Source organism: Ornithodoros turicata, chromosome 4 (genome assembly GCF_037126465.1).
Source record: "Ornithodoros turicata isolate Travis chromosome 4, ASM3712646v1, whole genome shotgun sequence".
Lineage (NCBI taxonomy): Eukaryota > Metazoa > Arthropoda > Arachnida > Ixodida > Argasidae > Ornithodoros > Ornithodoros turicata.
This window is the reverse complement of record NC_088204.1, coordinates 70,464,913-70,484,299: the sequence shown is the minus strand read 5'-3', so window position 1 is coordinate 70,484,299 and position 19,387 is coordinate 70,464,913. Positions and strand designations below refer to the sequence as shown.

The 19,387-nt window shown below is 46.3% G+C and overlaps 1 protein-coding gene across 2 annotated transcripts in view; it reads left to right on the top strand.

Annotated features, from left to right (window-relative positions):
* Nucleotides 1-540: 540 nt before the first annotated feature.
* The window catches only part of LOC135393410 (uncharacterized), a 44,115-nt gene continuing 25,268 nt past the window's right edge, over nucleotides 541-19,387 (top strand). The window contains exons 1-6 of one of the 2 annotated variants that reach the window (XM_064623854.1): nucleotides 541-665; nucleotides 7,934-8,056; nucleotides 9,258-9,323; nucleotides 11,827-11,960; nucleotides 12,041-12,066; nucleotides 12,383-12,500. In XM_064623854.1, coding sequence (XP_064479924.1) covers nucleotides 564-665; nucleotides 7,934-8,056; nucleotides 9,258-9,323; nucleotides 11,827-11,960; nucleotides 12,041-12,066; nucleotides 12,383-12,500 — 569 coding nt within the window. In that variant the 5' untranslated portion in view covers nucleotides 541-563. The remainder of the gene's footprint in view (nucleotides 666-7,933; nucleotides 8,057-9,257; nucleotides 9,324-11,826; nucleotides 11,961-12,040; nucleotides 12,067-12,382; nucleotides 12,501-19,387) is intronic. The other variant, XM_064623855.1, reaches the window with a different exon arrangement.

Here is a 19,387-nt window from a genome sequence, read left to right as displayed (position 1 = left end):
GGACGACAAGAAGGCGGAAATTCGTAGCAGACGACGCGGCTAGTTGTCTTCACCCTATCCAGAGGGAGCTAGTGAGGCATCGTACAGCGGACAATATCCGTTCCTTCACGTTAAACTCGTACACCCTCAAGTTTCCTGAACCCCAGAAAGGCAGGTGTCTCAGTAGCCCGCCAAGTTTCCTGAAACGCAGAAGCAAGACCGACATCAATAAATGCATGAAGATGATGATGTGCAGCTATTTAATTTTCTCATTACAAGTGAGTCTTCAGATGACTAATGTAGGGGCAAAGAAAAGTTTACTGCAGCTCCATTGTTCTGTCAGGTACCGTCTAAAGTACATTACATAAGTCGTATCCCATTGCTGATGGTGATGAAAGAGACGTTATTCCACCTCATTACACGATAGTTATTGTATCATTTGTTTCCCGTTCTTCCGGCAGTTGACCTTCTCTATTCTTTGTAGATTCTTTCTATTGGATTCCAGTAGTTCCCATTCCAGTACATATCCAACACACAGCTCACTCATGTTACGTACGTCAATCGCGCAGCAGCACCTGATTGCAATGGGGTCCGAAGGGATGGCTGTGTTTTTCGTCCTGTTTTTCTGTCACGTTGTTTGCAAGGTTCAAGAGACGGCATCGCGCTCTGTACACAATTCTGACCGTGTAAGTCGCACATATTTATCCAAATTAAGAAGTGAAGTTGCTTTTGGATGAAGTCTAATTCAAAAGGCAGTGTGCGAGCTACAGCAGCATAGGTGTACAGGGGCTGACCTCTTCAAGTAGATTCCCTATCGATTGCGCACTGGAATTATGATAGCCTTGTTCGCATACTGCGAATCGAACACTGTGAGGGTTTGAACGGTGCCACAGATAGACACAGGTCAATGCATTATTGGATTGAGATAATACGGAATCAAAGACAAATGATTGCATTAAAACTCTCGACGGAGACACATTGGGCGTAATATGGCAAATGTTCATCTTAGCTTATTCTGTTCGACTTGTCACTTTGCTGATCCCAGTTAACTAAGGGTATGCGGCTACAGAAGCCGTATGTCAAGTTGTAATCGTCGTTTTAGTGCTACATACACTCGTTTGTGTAGTTGCACTGGCACTTCATCTTTTTGTGTTCCATTATTGTCACGAACTAAAATTTCACCAGACAGTACCCTTTGTGATCATCGCGTGAATCGCTGCTGAACCGACATCGGTGCCATGGGGAACATTAAGATTTTGCTTCAGATTCGGGCTTTCTGGGCTCTGTTATATAATATGTAGCGCCCAGGAAGGGAGTTCATAAACGCCATAAAAGTCCGTATGTAAGAACAAAGCGGTGACATGTGTTCCATATTTCTTGTTAACTTTGTTAACTTTTCGATTCCGTGCTAGCGCCGCGAAGCGACTGTGGCTATGAGCGGCGTTCAGACGTGGACAGATGGAGCGAGGACAGCGCGAAGGAGTGGGGGACGTGGCCGTCGTATGCATCCTGGGTCGACTTCAGCGGGAACTGTGCCGACGTGCGTCTGGAAAGTCTTCGGAAAAGCCAGGGAAAATGTCAGACAGCACAGCCGGTGGTAGGATTCGAACCCACCACCTCCCAGTCTTCAGCACGGCCTTGGCTACCACCAACGTGCGGAACCCCTTAACCCGCTCCATCACGCCACTATTTTTTTTCTGCTGACCAGCTGGCTATGAAGTTGCCCTTATTTAGAAAGAAAGTTCATTGGTGCACTGTAGATATGAGAAAGCCTTCCTAGTGACTTCACATGTCAATAAATTTTCCAAATTCGTGAACATATGAGGGTGTTCAGAAGTATGCGACATAACGTACGTACGTAAAGAGAGATTCTTTTTTAAATATCCTCGAAGTTGACTGCAACCTTTGCATTGACTTCGTACGTTAGAATGATCTACACAGATCAAGGAGGCTGATTCGCGCGCGCAGCATTTTGTGATGGCGATATTCTTGATGCAAGGGGAGTCTTAAATTGACGAGAAGTTAATGAAGGCATTTTTTATTTGTCTACAAAACAGCGACGGGAATAAACAGAACATTCGCTAATAGCCTTGTTGGAGATGTACCGCGATGAGCGTGATTTGTTGAGCTCCTTCAAGTTGATCACTGCGTGGCATGTGTAGCCATCAAACAACAAGCACCGTAAAATTTTCAAAAGATATATATTGCAACACGCTTATGCATACAATAGCATTGCTTAGTGTACATACCTGCCGGAAAAGACGTAATGCCAAGTCGACTTTGTAAACGAAGTTAGCCAATATTCCCGTTTACTCGTTCGCATACCCATTTACATATTTTTGCTGAATCGGAAGCGAAGAGAGGTATGGGGTGGAGGTGGGGATCTTTTTCTGCGGCCTATAAACTACAGACTCCAGAGCTAATTGATGGCCGTGCATAGTGCTTAAAAAATATCGTTTCCCTGTCTTCATCATTGATTTCAAGCGAACGGCTGACTCAAGAAATCTTCTGCATTTCCCCTTACTTACCTCTCTCCATTTCTGATTTATTTGTCACCAGATACCACGTTACTCCCGTAAATGTAGTTTTTGGCCAGTCCTGAAATTTCCTTCCGAGCTATGGTAAAAGTGCCGCCCCCCCCCCCCAAAAAAAAAGAAAGAAAGAAAGAAAAGAAAAAAACTCAGTTCCATCATTTTAAATAGTTTGTTGAGTGGAATGTACTGAAACAGATCTGACTGATATCCCGAGGCTATCTACAACGCCATGGTAGTTTCGCCGGTCAATTTGACGATCTGAATCTAGTCAGCTAATTTCTATTGTTGGAAAGCGCTATCAGGCCAAACTTCAGTAAGAAAACATAATATCCTATTAACCCGGCTTTAATCATGTTGAAATCTCTTACTCATTACAACTGGCTCGCCAGTCAGTCTAACTGCAAAAACAGTGGAAGTACTTCATGTGTTCTTCAGAAAGGTTATCATGGGATGATCATGTGCTTTACCTTTAAAGGAAATGCGCTAGAGCCATTGTTGTCTTAAGTAGATACATCCCTTCCTAAAGTTTGTAAAGATGGCTATCTACAATACGTTAAAGGTGTAACAGCTCAGTTATCGTCACCTTTGTGTTGGGCACCGCACCACATGGAGTTTATTTCTTCACCGAAAATGATCAAGCCATGTGATTTATAGCAAGTGTATCCCGCGGCTATCATACCGCCAGAGACCACTTTCTGATGATTAAAATACAGGATTTCTATAAGTACTTTTTCTGAAGACTTGTCTGTCTGCGCTGAAATATTATCACCTCGTCATTTTATATCTGCTTACAGCAAGGAGCGAGTTACAGCAAACAGCGAGCTCCGACGAAACAACAAAATCTCTCGTTTGCAAAGTTTGAACCTCACGCAATAACTATACGGAAGGCGTAGTGCGGAAGAATGTTACTACTTTCGTGATTGTGTAACGAAATGCATTAATATGGTTCTCGACCTTCATTGAGAGCCATGAGTGAGAGGAAAATTAAAATTGTCCGTGTCAGATAAAAGGACAACAACGAAAGTTGTAGCCACCGCGGAAAATCTGCAAATTTACGTTTGTCGAACTGAAATGTGCCGACTCAACTCATGAACCGATTCAATGATTAATTATTTCGGCACTTTAAATTGTAGCTGATCAAATCTTCCCCGAAAACACGCAGCGCTATGAAACGTCCACGAGGGCTTCTCCCCCTGAACGACACGATCGCCCCACGCGGGAGCAATTGTCCCTAAGTGACCTTGTCTATTGGCGTCGAGTAAAAAAATATCTCATCTTGCCCCGTGTCACATGTTGGCCCACCTTACCCTTTACGATCCGCATTGTGAGAAGTGAAGACAAAGCGCCTCAGATGCCTACTTCACGATATACCGGCATTACTCTATTTACACAGTAGCTCTATGACTTTATGGTCTGAGAAATGATTGCTGATGATGTTGATGTGGTGAACCGAGATCATGTTCGGTGGGATCATTACGAAATCTATGCAGGTTACCTGCGCGTCATCCGGTGGCTGACGTCATTTTGGATCACAACTCCCATTTGCTCGTAGAGTTGTTCTGCGAAGGTGGTCGCCTTGGATTACACCTTCGTAAAGGACGCCGGCTACTACCAATAGCGAGTTTTAGAGCATCTTCGATACACTGCATCAGTGCGCACCAGACATCTTCGATTAAGGGGATGCACGCTCTCAGAGCGCCCCCGAGTTGCCTTAACTCGCAACGGAGCACAATGCCGAGGAGAATTGCGACGGGCGACAGCAGCAGAGTGCGTAGCACACGTACGTGGTGACATCCGTATTTAATGACGTGGTGATTGGTGTAGAAATTTCTTTCCAGATCATCCGACGGCGGTGATGACGTACTCTTTGCGATAATTCGTGAGATTTAGTGGGGAGGATCAACTTTGCAGTGACCAATAATGCAAAAACGGCGCTCGCTATTCATTAGCTATTTTAACAGCGTTAATTGTGTCATCGGTAGACGACCTTTTCTTCCGTCTACAATAACGTCCACCGCGTTCATGTTTGAGTTGCCACGACGTGTTGCTACGCTGAACTGGGGCACGCTGACGCGTATGGAAACACCATAACCAAAAAAGCGAAAGTTTTCAAATTCCCTGCGGAACACCAGGAGCCCTCCGCCACCAGCACCGCAATGCCGCAGGTTTATCGAAAATGCTATTCGATAACGCCCTTGCTCTGGAAGCCGCTGGTGTGTAGCACTCTCACCCTGCTGGTTTCGGGGCAACCCCGGTGCAGTTCTATCGAACATGCTATTAGCACCTGGGAACAACTACACTCTTAGAAATGAACTTCACCACATAGCACGCTCCTAGCCAACCATCATCCCGAATGACAACGTTCTCGCCCCTGATTTGCTGAAAACGGGAGGAGGAGCCTATTTTGTGCCATTATGCATAGCACAAGATAGGCTCCTCCTCCCGTTTTCAACAAATCAGGGGCGAGAACGTTGTCATTCGGAATGATGGTTGGCTAGGAGCGTGCTATGTGGTACCAGCTCCGGTGGCGCAGCGGTAACGCGTGCGCTTGGAGACTGGGAGGTCCGCGGTTCGAATCCGCGGGCCGGCTGTGCCGTCTGGGGTTTTTCCTGGGTTTCCCTCAGATGTGTAATAGGCGTATGCCGGCACAGTTCCCCTGAAGTCGGCCCATGGACGCAGCTATCCTCCCCCCGAGCGGATTCCGCTCGGTCTTCCACTTCACCCTTTCCTCTCCTCCTCTCCACCACCTTTCCCTTCCCGAGAAACATGCCGCCTAATCAGGCAGGCAGACCTCTCGGGTTCCCTCTCGGGTTCCTCCCAAAACGACACTCCTCCTCCCCTCCTCCTGCTATGTGGTGAAGTTCATTTTTAAGAGTGTATACGAGAAAGGAAGTAATCAAATCAAAGCTTAGCAATGTGATGTCACCCGCTTCAAAGAAATAGGGCGATTGGCTTATCTTGTTTTCGGAATCGCTATCCTGAACTCTTCGGATTTCCTCAAACCCGTTAATGATAGGGAGTTTTTCGGAAAAGCCGCGCTACATAGAGTCACTAAATAAGCTACGCTTCAGAGCATCGACACTGAGTTCAAAGAGCGAGCATGCCCGGTCTCGTTTCCGCGCCACGCCACCCACGCGCACGCGCACCGCGCACGATGCCATCTATCGTGCGCGGGTGAAAAGTTCATTTCGTTTACAAGCAGCAGTTGGGGTCTTGAGCTCACCTTGACATCTTCGGGGCGCTCTGGTGGACAATACATGGATTACCGCACAACGATCATACACGCTTCTCTATGCCACAGCGAGCATCATGTTAGTCGTCCTTGATCGCAGGGGTGGCATTCAATGTATTGCTCCGTAGACGACAGCGTGCTGGGCGAACGCAATGCATCCTGGGCAGGTCCTGGTCGCACGTCACAGCAACCGTCGAGGCACACGTGACCTTAAAGATGGCGGCGCCCGCGATCGGCGGCCAAACCGTTTGTAAACAATGCGGTTGTTGTTTCTGGACGACGTTTTGGATATTTTTCGACCACGGTAATTATTTTTATGCGATAATCTCGCAGTAAAACGCGCAGTTTTACACATAAAGCCTCGTGCTGTTGACAAATTCCAAAGATGTGATGACGACCGCGCGTTAAGACTTACCGAGCCGATGCGATGTACTTAAACTAAGGTGAAATGGGCTACTATGTTGCGGAAGAAGCACCGCATAGTTTACGCTGGCAAAATATGGAAATCTCTTGATGTTATGACGGCGGAAGTATGTCGGTTAGCCGCAAAACGACATGTAAACAAAGTCACATGACCTGAACATGACGTTTTCTATGACATGCGACCAGGACAAGATGGCAGTTTTGCCAAGAGCGCCCGCTTGAGGGTGGTTACAACAATGGCGGGTTTGTGTCACCCCTGTGTCCTTGATCCTCAACTGGGGGTGGTACCGGTGTGGTACGGAAACAAGATGGCGCTCCAGTTCTCCCTTAGACCAGCGTTTCCCAAACTTTTGGCGGTGACGGACCCCCGGAAGCGATGAGAACCAATTCATCCCCCCCCCCCCCCCCCACGGCTGCCAAATATAAAATGCGCTAAACACAGGAGGAACACTCTCAGTCAGTTCGAACTCGACGCAAAACGATATGACGCACTGTATTTCCCATGCTAGCCAGTGCATAACCAACAACCTCGTCAGCTGCTGCGTGCTTTCGATACAGCTTCAGAAACGATTCCGGACTGGTTTCTTCTTCTTGTTAGTATGTGTATGACGCGGACAAACGTGCATTGCAGGACTTTTCTATCAGAAATTAGAAGCTAGCCGTTGAAGCATGCTTGTAGCAATTTTGGAAGTTCTGGGTGTCTGGAAATCGGGCAGCATGTACGAGCGCGTGTTTGTGGGGACGAAAATCCTCACTGAAATGTGAGAGACGGTCGCGGACCCCCAGGGGTCCGCGGACCACACTTTGGGAAACACTGCCTTGGACCTCAGCGTCGATACTCTGAAGCGAATCTTACTTAGTGACTCTAGCGCTGCATAAGGTCGGTCGATCGGTCGGTCGCTTTGTATTGGAGCGGCAAGGGATCTGGAACCAGGAGAGAAAGCGCGTGTGGGAACCGGCGAAAGAAACCCATACGACACATGCCTTTTATGAATCCCATGTACCCTATCCATTTTTCGTCTCAATATCACCACACACCAGATCCCGTGGCATAGTGGTTAGGGTGACCGCTTTACATGCCGAGGCTGGGAGGTGACGCGGGTTCGAATCCCCACTTCGGCTGGGCTGTCTCGGGATTTCCCGTTTTACGACAGACTTTCCAGACGAATGTCGGCACGGTTCCCCTTGAAGTCCGCACAGAATGTACACCAACCGCCCTGTTCCCCCACTCCTTTCTGCAGTACTCTGTTCACGTCTGTACGCTGCTCGTAGCCACAGTTGCTTCGCGGCGCTAACACGAAATTGAAAAAAAAAAGGTATACCGCGCTTATCGAAATTTAAAACAGAGATGCGCTTTTTAAGCTTTTTCTTCAGGAAACTCAGGAAAAGGCGTCGTGTCTTTGACACAGTGATGTCTTTGATACAGCTAGTGCGTAACCTGGTGTAGCGTATGAGCTCTTGCTACTGAAGCATGCCGCTGTGATCGGCCTAAATGAGATATGAAGTTTTTGGACATACAGAGTATTTCACGTAATGTGTCACGAAATTATAGTAAAAAAAATCTACTTGCCTGAAAATTATAGGGCCAAATGTGTTTATCTTGCGTTAACTTTTGTCATGACATCGGAGCACTTGGACCAATTTTCTGTCTCAAGAAACTGAATTTTCTAAATTCAATGGTTGCCCGTTTCCCGTGAAGCGGAGACGATGTTCCGACTGCTCTTCAAGTATGCGGTACCAAGGTCAATGAGGATATTTCTTTCAGAATCCCGAACTGCCAAGTGATAACGTAAGGTTGGGTGTCTACGCTGTAGTTGACGATAGCATTGGGAACAAAAGTGCCACTCTTGAAGATTACAAGTTCTACGTGGCAGGGTTAGTGGCCGGGGTGAGTAGAACATTCAACACATGCTGTTTCACTTGAACATTTGCATTGGCCTTGACACTTCCTGCACTCTTCATAAGTAGACGAATTATGGCAGAACCGTTATGGCAGATCGAAGGAAGTAGCCTTAGGTCGGATGTCCCACATCCCAAGAAGCACGACATCGTGGACCAATATATGGTATCGCTTATATCCTATACTCTCAAGTCGGTCATTGCTTCGGGGGAGGGGCTCCTGTAGAATAGCTCGTAGAATCGCTTTAATGCTTGGAAGTGCGTTGGGATATCTAACCATCAAGCTTATTTGGCTCGTGGTACAATTTTTTCCGTGTTCCAGAAACTCGTTTCCGTCCTGTGTCTGGGCGTTGCGACAGAACTCGATTAGGAGTGGAGTTTGGGTAGTCCCTTTAGACAGGTGCGGCTGAGCTCGTCAAGATTCTAAGCATTATCTGAGTCCTTCGAACAACTTCTATACAGTCTTACACTTCGTCCATTAGGAGTGCCAACTTTACAGTCGCGCGGTTGGTGACTGTTAAAGTAAAGCTATCGTTATATGTCAGTTCGCTTTTTGAACAGCGTTGTTGTGAGGTTGCCCTTGTCTAGCGATATTGTAGTGTCGAGAAAGTTAATCCCCGTCATCGTCTACCTAAAGTGTTATGTTTAGTATACCACTACCTTCTTTATTGCATGCCAAAGCTGTGTGTTCCAAATATATATGTTAGAAAAAAAAAAAGTGTGCTTCGAAAATTTCCCGACGTAACCACTAACTTCACTAACCTCCTTATCTTTTGGAATGTTCGCCCATGCCTGCTTGTGGTCCCGTCTCGTCCCGTTGTTGTAGCCGGTCTGGTGCAAAGGTGCCTCCATTCACATAGTACCCTCTACACTCTAACAACGCGGCCTATTCACATCGGTCGTAAAAGTCTGAACGGACCCTTCCCCCCCCCCCCGGGGGGGGGGGGGGGGGGGCTGTGACCCACAATTCGCAATAACCTTTAACCGGCTCTCGTCCTGAGGAAGTTCCCTTCATACTTCCCGACCTGCTCGCTGGGTTTTCTACCCTTCTACAGTTATGACATGGTCTGTATAGTATAGCGTGTAGAACTCTTGTCATGCCGTATGGGCAGGTGCACAACGAAGGAACAGGAATGTCTCAACATCAATTTCATTTTATCATTTCTTTTGACAGTCACGTTTTCTTTCAGGTAAACATCAATCTGATGGAGCTTTCACAACCCATCATCAGGTTAGGACTCCTTGGCGTTTATAATGTAAGCCCATACGATACAGTAGAGTGTGGCACCAGAGTACAAAGCTCGCGCTCCACTGTTCATGTGAGGGGTGATTGTTTCGGCATCCAAAGCCTTATTCCGACATCATATTTATTTATTTATTTATTTTGGTACCCTCAGGGCATAAGCTTTACAGAGGGGAGTGAGACAAGAAACTAAAGAAGAAACGACAGGCACATACAAGGCAATTTCAATCGTAACATAAAAATGCAAAAAAAAAAAAGAAAAAGAAAACACGCAGACAAGGTGGCCTAGCAAAACTAATCACTGGCAGAGTAATGAATTGCTACTGATTTCTTGAAGAGTGTAATGTCAGTTATTGATGTTAATGATGATGGCAGTTGGTTCCACTGAAGCGATGTTCTAGGTATGAAGGACTCAGAAAACGTTGTAGTTGCACAGCGATGAATACCCACTTTCTGGCTATTATCGACGCGACGCGATATCTAATGAGGTGGGAGAATGAGCGATTCCTTCAACGAAGGGTTGTGGTGATAGATTTTATGAAAGAGGTTCAGGCGACTCAATTTACGGCGCACAGACAGAGGTGGGATATGGAGGCTACTTTTCATTGATGATACACTAGCGGTGCGATTGTAATTGCCGAGAATGAACCGTGCTGATCGATTCTGAACAGCTTCAATAGCGTGAACGAGCGATTCCTGATAAGGGTCCCAGATAGCTGCCCCATATTCGAGTTTTGGTCTAATGAGTGTTTTGTACAGTGTTAACTTAAGATGAAGAGGTACTAGATAAAAATTACGTTTGATGTAACCCAGAGTGCGATTGGCACTACTGATAATCTGTTCAATATGCGTGCGCCAAGATAAGTCCGATGTGATATGAACGCCTAGATATTTATATGATGAAACGTGTTCAAGTATGGTGTTGTTGATGCTGTACTCTGAATAGTTTGAGGTTTTGCGGCAAACTCTAAGGTGTTTGCATTTATTAATATTGAGCTCCATACGCCATGTGTTACACCAATCAAGGACGTGGTCTAAATCAGATTGGAGAATGCTGGCGTCGTCACTCTTCGTAATTTCACGATATAGCACGCAGTCATCAGCGAACAGTTTTATGTTTGAACGAAGGCTGTTGGGTAAATCGTTAATGTATATGAGAAAAAGAAGTGGGCCCAACACCGAACCCTGGGGAACACCGGAAAGGACTGGGATTAGATTGGAATCGTAATTGTTAGCCGTTACATATTGGAACCGATCGCTCAAGAAAGACCGAATCCACTCCAGAACCTGGGGATTAATATTGAGGAAGTTGAGCTTATGAAGCAGTAACTGGTGCGAAACCTTGTCGAAGGCGCGTTTAAAATCAAGGAAAATACAATCTATAACTGAGGACCGATCTAACGCTATGTGGACATCGTGAGCAAAACAAGCAAGTTGCGTCTCACAGGAAAATGATTTGCGAAACCCGTGCTGGTAATCGCTGAAAAAAGCATTCTCTTCTACGTGACGCACTAAATGAGAGTAGATGATATGCTCAAGTACTTTACACGGCACGGATGTTAATGAAATAGGTCTGTAATTATTGGGGGATTGTTTGTCGCCTGATTTGTGTATTGGGATGATCTTACGATGATGATATTATGTACATAGAGTGTGGGTTCAACATAAGCTCGGTGTTTAATGCCGGTCCATTGAAATTTAAGTTCCGCTCAAAATTAACCATTCCGAAATCGAACATTACCTTCATGCTAGTCAACAAGAAGCTTTCGACACCTCTCCTTAAGTGAGTCAGGTAACCTTCAGTAAGTTTACAGAGGCGCAACATTTCCAACAATGTGTTTAATATTTCGTCAACAGCTCTCGAGGTCACAAGAACTATACATGAATGAGGATGGGACGAGGTGATTCACCGCAACAATTGCGGTACCATACCTAAGTGCGCACGCTCATGGTCTCAGTCGAGGTGACATCGTTTGATAATCACGGACGGCCATTCATAATACAGTAAATGAGTCATCGTCACCGCTAATTGTCTCTTTCCCATGACCGCTTTCAACCATAGACAGAAGAAAGGGAAACAACAAAAAAGAAAAAAGGAGAAACACTGTCAAGGAGCCCGCGAAGAGGGAATCACACACGTAACATGAAAAACGGTTAGGAGCAACTAAGATTTATTTAAACAAGAACTTTCGTGCAAGAGACTGCACTTCTTCAGGTTACACAACTAAGTGCCTTAGTTGTGTAACCTGAGGAAATAAATCTTAATAATAAATAATAAATCTTCAAATAAATCTTAGTTGCTCTTAACCGTTTTTCATGTTACGTGCGTGATAGACAGAAGATATAGAACGTAGAATGTCAGCCAGACATATGAGGTTGGTGTTGTCGCGCGTGTACTGACGTGACGCAGTGCCGCTTATAACATCAGTGTTTTTTTATTTCACACCACCTCACGCACTCGCTGGTGTACATAAGACAGGAACTGTACGCTTCCTGTATTGCCTCTTGTCTCACAGTTGACGGAAGAGCAAAAGAAACGGATGTCTCCAAATCAAAAAATTGATTTGAACGGTACTTGGGCTGTGATACAGGAGATTAAAGAAGAGAAGCTACGCGCAAATGAATCCGACATCATTTACGTGTTCACCAAGTGAGTTGTTCTCGAAGTCATATTGCTTCAAATACATGAAATTACGTTATTTACTTGACTATTGGTGCTATTTGCTATAGGAACACCATCACTTCAGGTGGGGTAGGTAAGAAACACCGTTAATAGCTTCGTCAATGTGTTTATTATTGCACTTATCTGTCGTACATTTTGACACTCGTTCGCTCGTGTTTGGTAGTTTAGTGACGTCTATATGCTCTGCCTTTGCGTACTGTATCTTCACTTTTCCGGATTGGATTTCATTTTGAGCGGATCACAAAAGTGGTCTGTCCTGTGAGGTAAGACTTTTTAGACCTCACATAAAGAGAATTTCTTTCAGGGCACACAACAGAATAAAACCTGAGGAAAAGACTACTCAGTTCGTGATGGCGCCTTCAAAGAAACTTACATTTATTTTGTTTTAGATGTACAAGGCACCGCTTCGGTACGAGGTGCTTGCACAGAAGATAATATTGCCGTTGGAAATGATCACCTCTGGTCCTACGGCGGTTTCAAGATTTTCCTTCGGAATATTGCCGCGCTGTAAGTAATGGCACACCTAGACATTATAACTTGAAATTAAAACCCCCGAAAGAACCAGGAAAAACCGGGAAAACGCGTTATTTTATTTCAGTTTTTCGAAGGGCCAAAGAGAGAGAGAGCGAAAAAAAAAAGCATAATTATTTTCACAATATCATTTCGTTGTGCCATGCGATTTTCAATGTTGTTTTCCGAAGCATAAATACACTTCACGGTCACCATCGTAATTTTTTGACGGCGTGTAATGTGACCGTGCATTTCCTCGGTAGAGATAGCGAACACTTGCAAAGTGGTTCTTCGGCTGGACACACGGTCACAAGGAAAGGCTTCATCATATATGCTAACCATCGGCAAAGACCGAGCAGTCAGCAAATATAAAACCGTAGCGTGGCTTTCCTCATGCCGCATGGGACACGCGGCCATTGCTCTGGTCAGGCACCTAATAAAAAATGTGTATACTCAACTGCACAATGTCGTCACGGGGGAATGCAGGTGAAGACTAGAGCACACGCACGCCAATTTCAATGTGCGACCTACGTTTCCATTTCTTTTTTTTTTTTTTTTTTCTGTTTCTATTCTATTCCATTCTATACTGCTCCAAGTTTCCGGGGCAGAAACGTTGACATCTCTCTGTAAGCATAAGCTTTTTATGCTGAAGAGCTCCTCTCAACAACATTGCTTTGGTGACCAAGGAGATAAATGCTGGAATTCTTTTGTACCTAATCCCCTGGGGATTCATCTGGCAATATGAATGGGAATCGTTTTCTGACGAAGGGGTCGGGCTATTGACAAGCAAGGCCCTGCGTGGGACCAGCCTATTGTACCAGATGACCAGTTGGGCAAATTCCCAAAAAAAAAAATAAAGAAAAAGGGGGATTAAGTTCCACCGAGCTGAAAATCTGGACACGATGGGGAAGTGTGCTGCATACGGCTTGACGAGGAATTAAAGTGTTTTGAGTACTGAGTAGCAAACAATGAAAAAAAGCATTTTGAATACTTTGAAAATACTTGTCGCAAAAAGGATTGAGTAGAGTACCAAAATACCGGAAAAAGTATTTAAAATACTGTATTTTGAGTACGTACACTAGATACGTACAAGTCTGAGTCAACTGCAATGCTGGTTTCGCACGCGTCTGTAGCGAACGCAGCCTTCCGCGCGTCTTCACTTGCCCGGCGTCAGGGAAGGTCGCGCCAGCCCGACGCGCGCCGTTGAACAACACATTTATGCACAAACATGCAGTATTCTTATAAACATGCACTAACTTCCGAAATATGCACTTTCATGCATTTTAAAACCTCCACTAATGCATTCATATGGCCTCAAAACATGTAAATATATTGCGTTCGAAGCTCTGTATGCCCCAGAAAGAAACATGCAAAACATGCAAATCCGCGGACTGATAATAAGCAGTGCATAATTACCCGTGGCGCGTTTGCATTCCCGTACTTCGTTTGCGTTGCATTCCCTTCCCCTTTTCCTGACCGAACCGTACTAATCACCCAGGGCAGCAATACCTGACGAGAACAGAGAAAAATAAATCATCCCACGTTTAATGACACACATCAGTTGGAAATACATAGCTATCGCAGGTTTTGACTAAGGATACGTGATAACCACAAATGCGCATTAAGTTTCATTTAATGCCCATTCCTCAACTAGACCTAAACGTACACGTAGTGATTAGCCGTTTGTATTTCTTCAATGACTGATCATAATGGATCCGTTGCAAAAAAAAGAAAAAAAGAAAAAACGTGACATCGATGGAGAGATGTGAACGCCGCTTCATGTTTAATTCAAAAAGTGTACGAACTCCGCATTACGATGTACGTGCACACGACACGGATATAAGAATGCACGGACAAGCAAGCGTACTGGTACACATGTGCAGTGGAACAGGATACGGAAGAGTACTCAGGTGGCGGATGATTTCGTATATGTGTACTAGTGGTGCAACAGATAGCACTTCCAATACTTAAATTATGAATTAACTATTAGTATATACAAGACCTACGCGCGCGTCGTAAATATTTTTTTGTTTACGACCGTACCTGTGCTACCAACACCCAGGATCGCTCGAGTCACGGAGATGACAGTGTTGCCGGGTCAGATTTGGCTTTTCCCCCGCCTTCGCTACCTGCCCAAATCTACCTTGCCTTCCGTGTCGTGCTCCGCTCAGGTAATCGCTAGGTCAAAAAGTATTGCTCCTTGGAGCAAATGCTTTTGCACCTGCTGTACCAATGGGACAATCAACGTATGCCCTGCTCTGCCAATCCATTCACCATGTGACTTCAACAACACGGCTGCCCCTGTAAACCAAATATACCCTAAAGATATTCTGCGGTGGTACAGAATATGCTAGAGAACATCCCGCTTACATCTGTGGGACATCCAGGCAACTTTATTTTATCATTTTACAATCTGAGAATGTCCCAGTATGTTCTTAGCAGAAAATTAGCTTGTATACTCAGCCATGATGGATCACTAATCAGTTTTTAGTTTAACCGCCCCAGTTTTAGTATCAATTGTGAAAAAGTTATTTATTTTATTTGGGAAACCCTATGGGATAGTTGTGTTTAATACATATCGGCAACACTGCATAACCAGCGCGACCAGTGTAACTACTGTACCCCACTAGGGGAGGAGACGGCTTGGACACGTCCGCACGTGTGCGATCAAGTATACATTCTACGGCGTACTGGATGGAGCAGATACTGAAATACATAGCGTTGAGGTACCTTCGTGAAGTACAGTGGTGCGTACAACGTTTGTAATAGTGGCAACTGCTTTGCTATTAACCCGTGCGTCTGCTAACGACTACTTTGTATATACCCATATACCCGCTAACAACCTTGACATCCTTTTCTGCAAATATTGTTCTTAATTCAAGCTATCTTCTAAAATGTGATTACGTAACAAAGTTGCAAAGCAAAAAATGTCTCCGTTTGTTTACGTCATTCCAGTTAACGTCCCAGATATGTCCGCAAGGTATCACGCGCTGGCTCATGCCTTTCTACAAGATGTCCCTGGCATATTGAAAGTGAGACAATATTCAATGTCACATAGTGGACGTACAGAAAACTTATGGTAGATGTCTCAAACATATGTGACGCGTGTGAGCTTCCTGAGACGTCTCTGGGATATTACTGATTTACTGGAACTATCATAAGCATGTAGCGGCCAAAGAGTGAAAATTCCATGATTTTCCAGATGAGGTGGTTAGTGGTTACGTGGGGAAAATTCCAGAGCGAACAAAGCATTTTTTTAAATAAAAATGTTAAAAGTGAATAAAATGCTTTGTTCGCTCTGGAATTTTTCCCACGTAACCACTAACCACCTCATCTCTCGGAATGCTTGCCAATTCCTGCCTGTTGTCCCGCTTCGTCCGCGTGTACGTGAACCTCCCATTTCTGTAACCGCGGTCTGAAGCCTAGATCACTTCGTTCACATAATCCCCTCCACATTCTAACAAAGCGGCCATTCACTCCGGCCGTAGAAGGCCGTACGGACCCTTTATTCCCTCCGGGCTGTTGACCCACAATTCACATGAACCTTTAACAGGTCACACGTAACCCTTTAAATACCATACCAATGATGAGGACGGTGCCCAGAACAAGAACAGTCTCTGTTCGAAATATCGGCGACTCCTGTCCTGAGGCAACTCCCTTGTACTTCTCTACCGGTTCGCTGGATTACCCATCTTTCGTTGGGTGTTCGTCATAGCCGATGTCCGGCGCTGGACAAGATCTTGCACTGCCTGCCAGAAGAGCAAAGTCACTCGCCATACTAAGTCCCCTCCTGGTCACTTCCCCCCACCTGTCCGTCGCTTCCGTGACATTCACGTCGACATTGTGGGCACTTTACCACCGTCCGGAGACGAACGCTACTTACTAACTATTGTCGACCGTTACACCCGCTGGCCCGAGGCCGTCCCCATCAGTGCCATCACAGGGGGTACCGTAGCCCGCACTCTTGTTTCAACTTGGATCGCCCGTTACGGCTGTCAGACGCGCATCACAACAGACCACGGCCGACTGTTCCAGAGTGCCCTTTTCAAGAATCTGATGGCTCTCCCCGGTGTTCACTGTGTCAGCACCACGGCATACCACCCTTCCTCCAACGGCCTTGTTGAGCGCTTTCCCCGTCAACTGACAGCTGCACTCATCGCTCGCGGAGCCCAAACCAGCTGGGTAGATAACTTCCTGTTGTCATGCTGTGCATCCGTTCGCCCTTCAAAAAAGACCTCTCCTGCACCGCAGCCGAGCTTGTTTACGGGACGACACTGCGTCTTCCTGGCGACTTGTGGAACGATACCGGCGGCGTGCGTTCCATTCCCGAGGCCGAGTACGTCAGGCAGCTCCGGCGTTGCTTTCGTGGCCTGGCGCCGGCCCCCTCCAGGTCGCCCCCCCCCCCCAAGTTTTCCTCCACCCCAGCCTCAACACGAGCACTCACGTGTTCCTGCGCCATTATGTTGTGCGGAAACCGCTCTCGTCACACTACAATGGTCCCTACCGTGTTCGCTCCCGCAACCGCAAGACTTTCACAATCGACATCGCTGGCCAGCGCCATGTCGTCTCGCTGGACCGCCTCAAGCCGGCCTATACCCTGAAGCCGTCGCGCCGGCTCCCCCACTCGTTCTTGGCGAGGACTCTTCCTCCGCCTTGCCTCCTCTGAAACCTGGTCGTAGAGTTACTTGGGCAACTCCGCTTCGTGTCCACAACTCCACGTCGCCTCCTCTCTGTTGGGCGGGGGGGGGGGGGGGTCGCAGGTCGGTGCCACCAGAAAATACGCGCCAAAAAGAAATGTTGACGCGCGCTCACGGGCTCCAGTCCTTAGTGAGCGGAGTGCAGACGCATTCTGTTGCCTTCCTTCCACGCATGTCTGCCTGTCTACTTTTCGTTGCTACACACCACGAGCATAACAACTCATCAGAAGAAATATGCCTGATGGTGCCATGCTTTTTCGTTTCCCCTAAATTACCCCCTTTTTAAAAAAAGGAAACGTGGATAACAGTTTTTTTTTCAAAATTTTGGAAAAGCAGGACTCTACAGGGTGTTACCCTATAAAAGTCTACCAGCGCCGGCATACCGTGCTTTGCAAATACTCAATGGACGCGCAACATTGTGTTGTCTACGTGTAAAGCTATTTGGGACAATCAACCATGCTAAATTTCAGCGCGATGGAGCTGCGCTGTGTGAAGTTATAACGCGAAATGTGTGATTCCCGTAGTGAAAACAACCAAGATGGCGGAGTTGCGAAGAGCACTTCGGATGTTGCCAACGCTGCTCCCCAGACGGCGACGAGTCGCACAACATCACGCAGCCAGCTATGTGGAACTGCGGTTCCTCATAACCTGCTTGTCATTTCAATTTCGCTTGCGTGTTTGGAAAGCGTTATGTGCAAATTAACCTTTTTGAGGTATACGACAACCATCAGGGCCTACTTCTTCCCCTCATATGATGCCCGTACACAGGCAAAGCAATAAGTTGACCCTCTGCCCAACTTTCTCAGCAAATGTGCATGTTTGATACTTTAGCGGTGAAGTGCGAAGTGCCATTGATTCCGCCTGATTTTTTTTTCTCGCTGTTGTTGTTGCATTGTTTGTTGACGAATGTCTCTCCGTGTGCGAACGTGAAGTGGGTTTTTGAACAACAACAACAACAGCAACCTGAATGACCATGAGATGAGGTGTTTCACCACAATAATTGCGATTGGGTTTTTCGATATGACGCAGTCTCTGTGCAATCAATTGTACCCTAATAAGGGCCGTCGAAGAACTCGCTAAGAAGGCCAAGGGCCGTTGTCAAAGGAGGGATATGATGAAATTTGCTTTGATGAATATGCTGATTTTTAGAAGTGCGACTCGACCTGGCGTCCGTCCATGGCAATACAGCGATGCAGCCGTGTCACATATTCTCGAGTTGTGGCTTCTAGCATTTCGTTTGACACAGAAAGAAGTGCTGCTTCTATTCGTTCTTCAAGCACCTGCAGGTTTGGAATTTGTCTACCGTCATAAGCTTTTGATTTGACGTAACCCCACAGAAAAAAGTCACATATTGTGAGGTCTGGAGATCGTGGGGGCCATGGCATGTTAGGCGATCCTCGACCCATCCACCTACCAGGAAACATATCATTGAGCCAGCTTCGGACTGACACAGCCCAGTGCGGTGGCGCACCGTCGTGCATAAATGTGCACACCTCTCTCTGCATGTGCAGTTCTTCCAGTTCGGGGAGAAAGAGTTCATTGAGCATGTCAAGATAGTTGACGGCGCGAACGGTACTGGGGAAGAAGAACGGGCCAATCACACCTTGGTTCCAAATTCCACCCCATACAACAGTTTTTTGTGTTTGAAATTGTCGCTCCAGTTCCCAATGAGGGTTGTCACGTGCCCAGTATCGACAGTTTTGAGTGTTAACTCTGCCGTCAAGGTGGAACACTGCTTCGTCAGTGAACACCAGGAACGGCAGGTGTGTCGGGTTCTGTTGTATCCTCTCCAACCCTTCGAGGCAGAATTGCTTCCTTCGCCGGCAGTCGATCTCAGACAGGGCATGGATCCTATGCAACTTGAACGGGTACATTTTGTTCGATTTCAATGCCTTGTGTATTGTCTTTTTGGACACAGAAAAAAGATTGGCAGCACGGCTAATCGACATGTGGGGGTCGGCCTCAAATACACCAACCACGGCATTTTTTAATTCAGTGCTTGATACTTTTTTGCTGCGGCTGTGCTTGCGGTTGAGGACTGTGCCGTCTTGCGCAAATCGCTTCAGCCACTTCATTATGGTCTTTTTGCTCGGTGGTCGCCTGTGAAAGTTACGGCGCCATCGAATGCGTACTTCCTTGTGTGAGGAATTGTTTCAAGTCGGCCGAAATGGCCTGCGAAGGGACCCC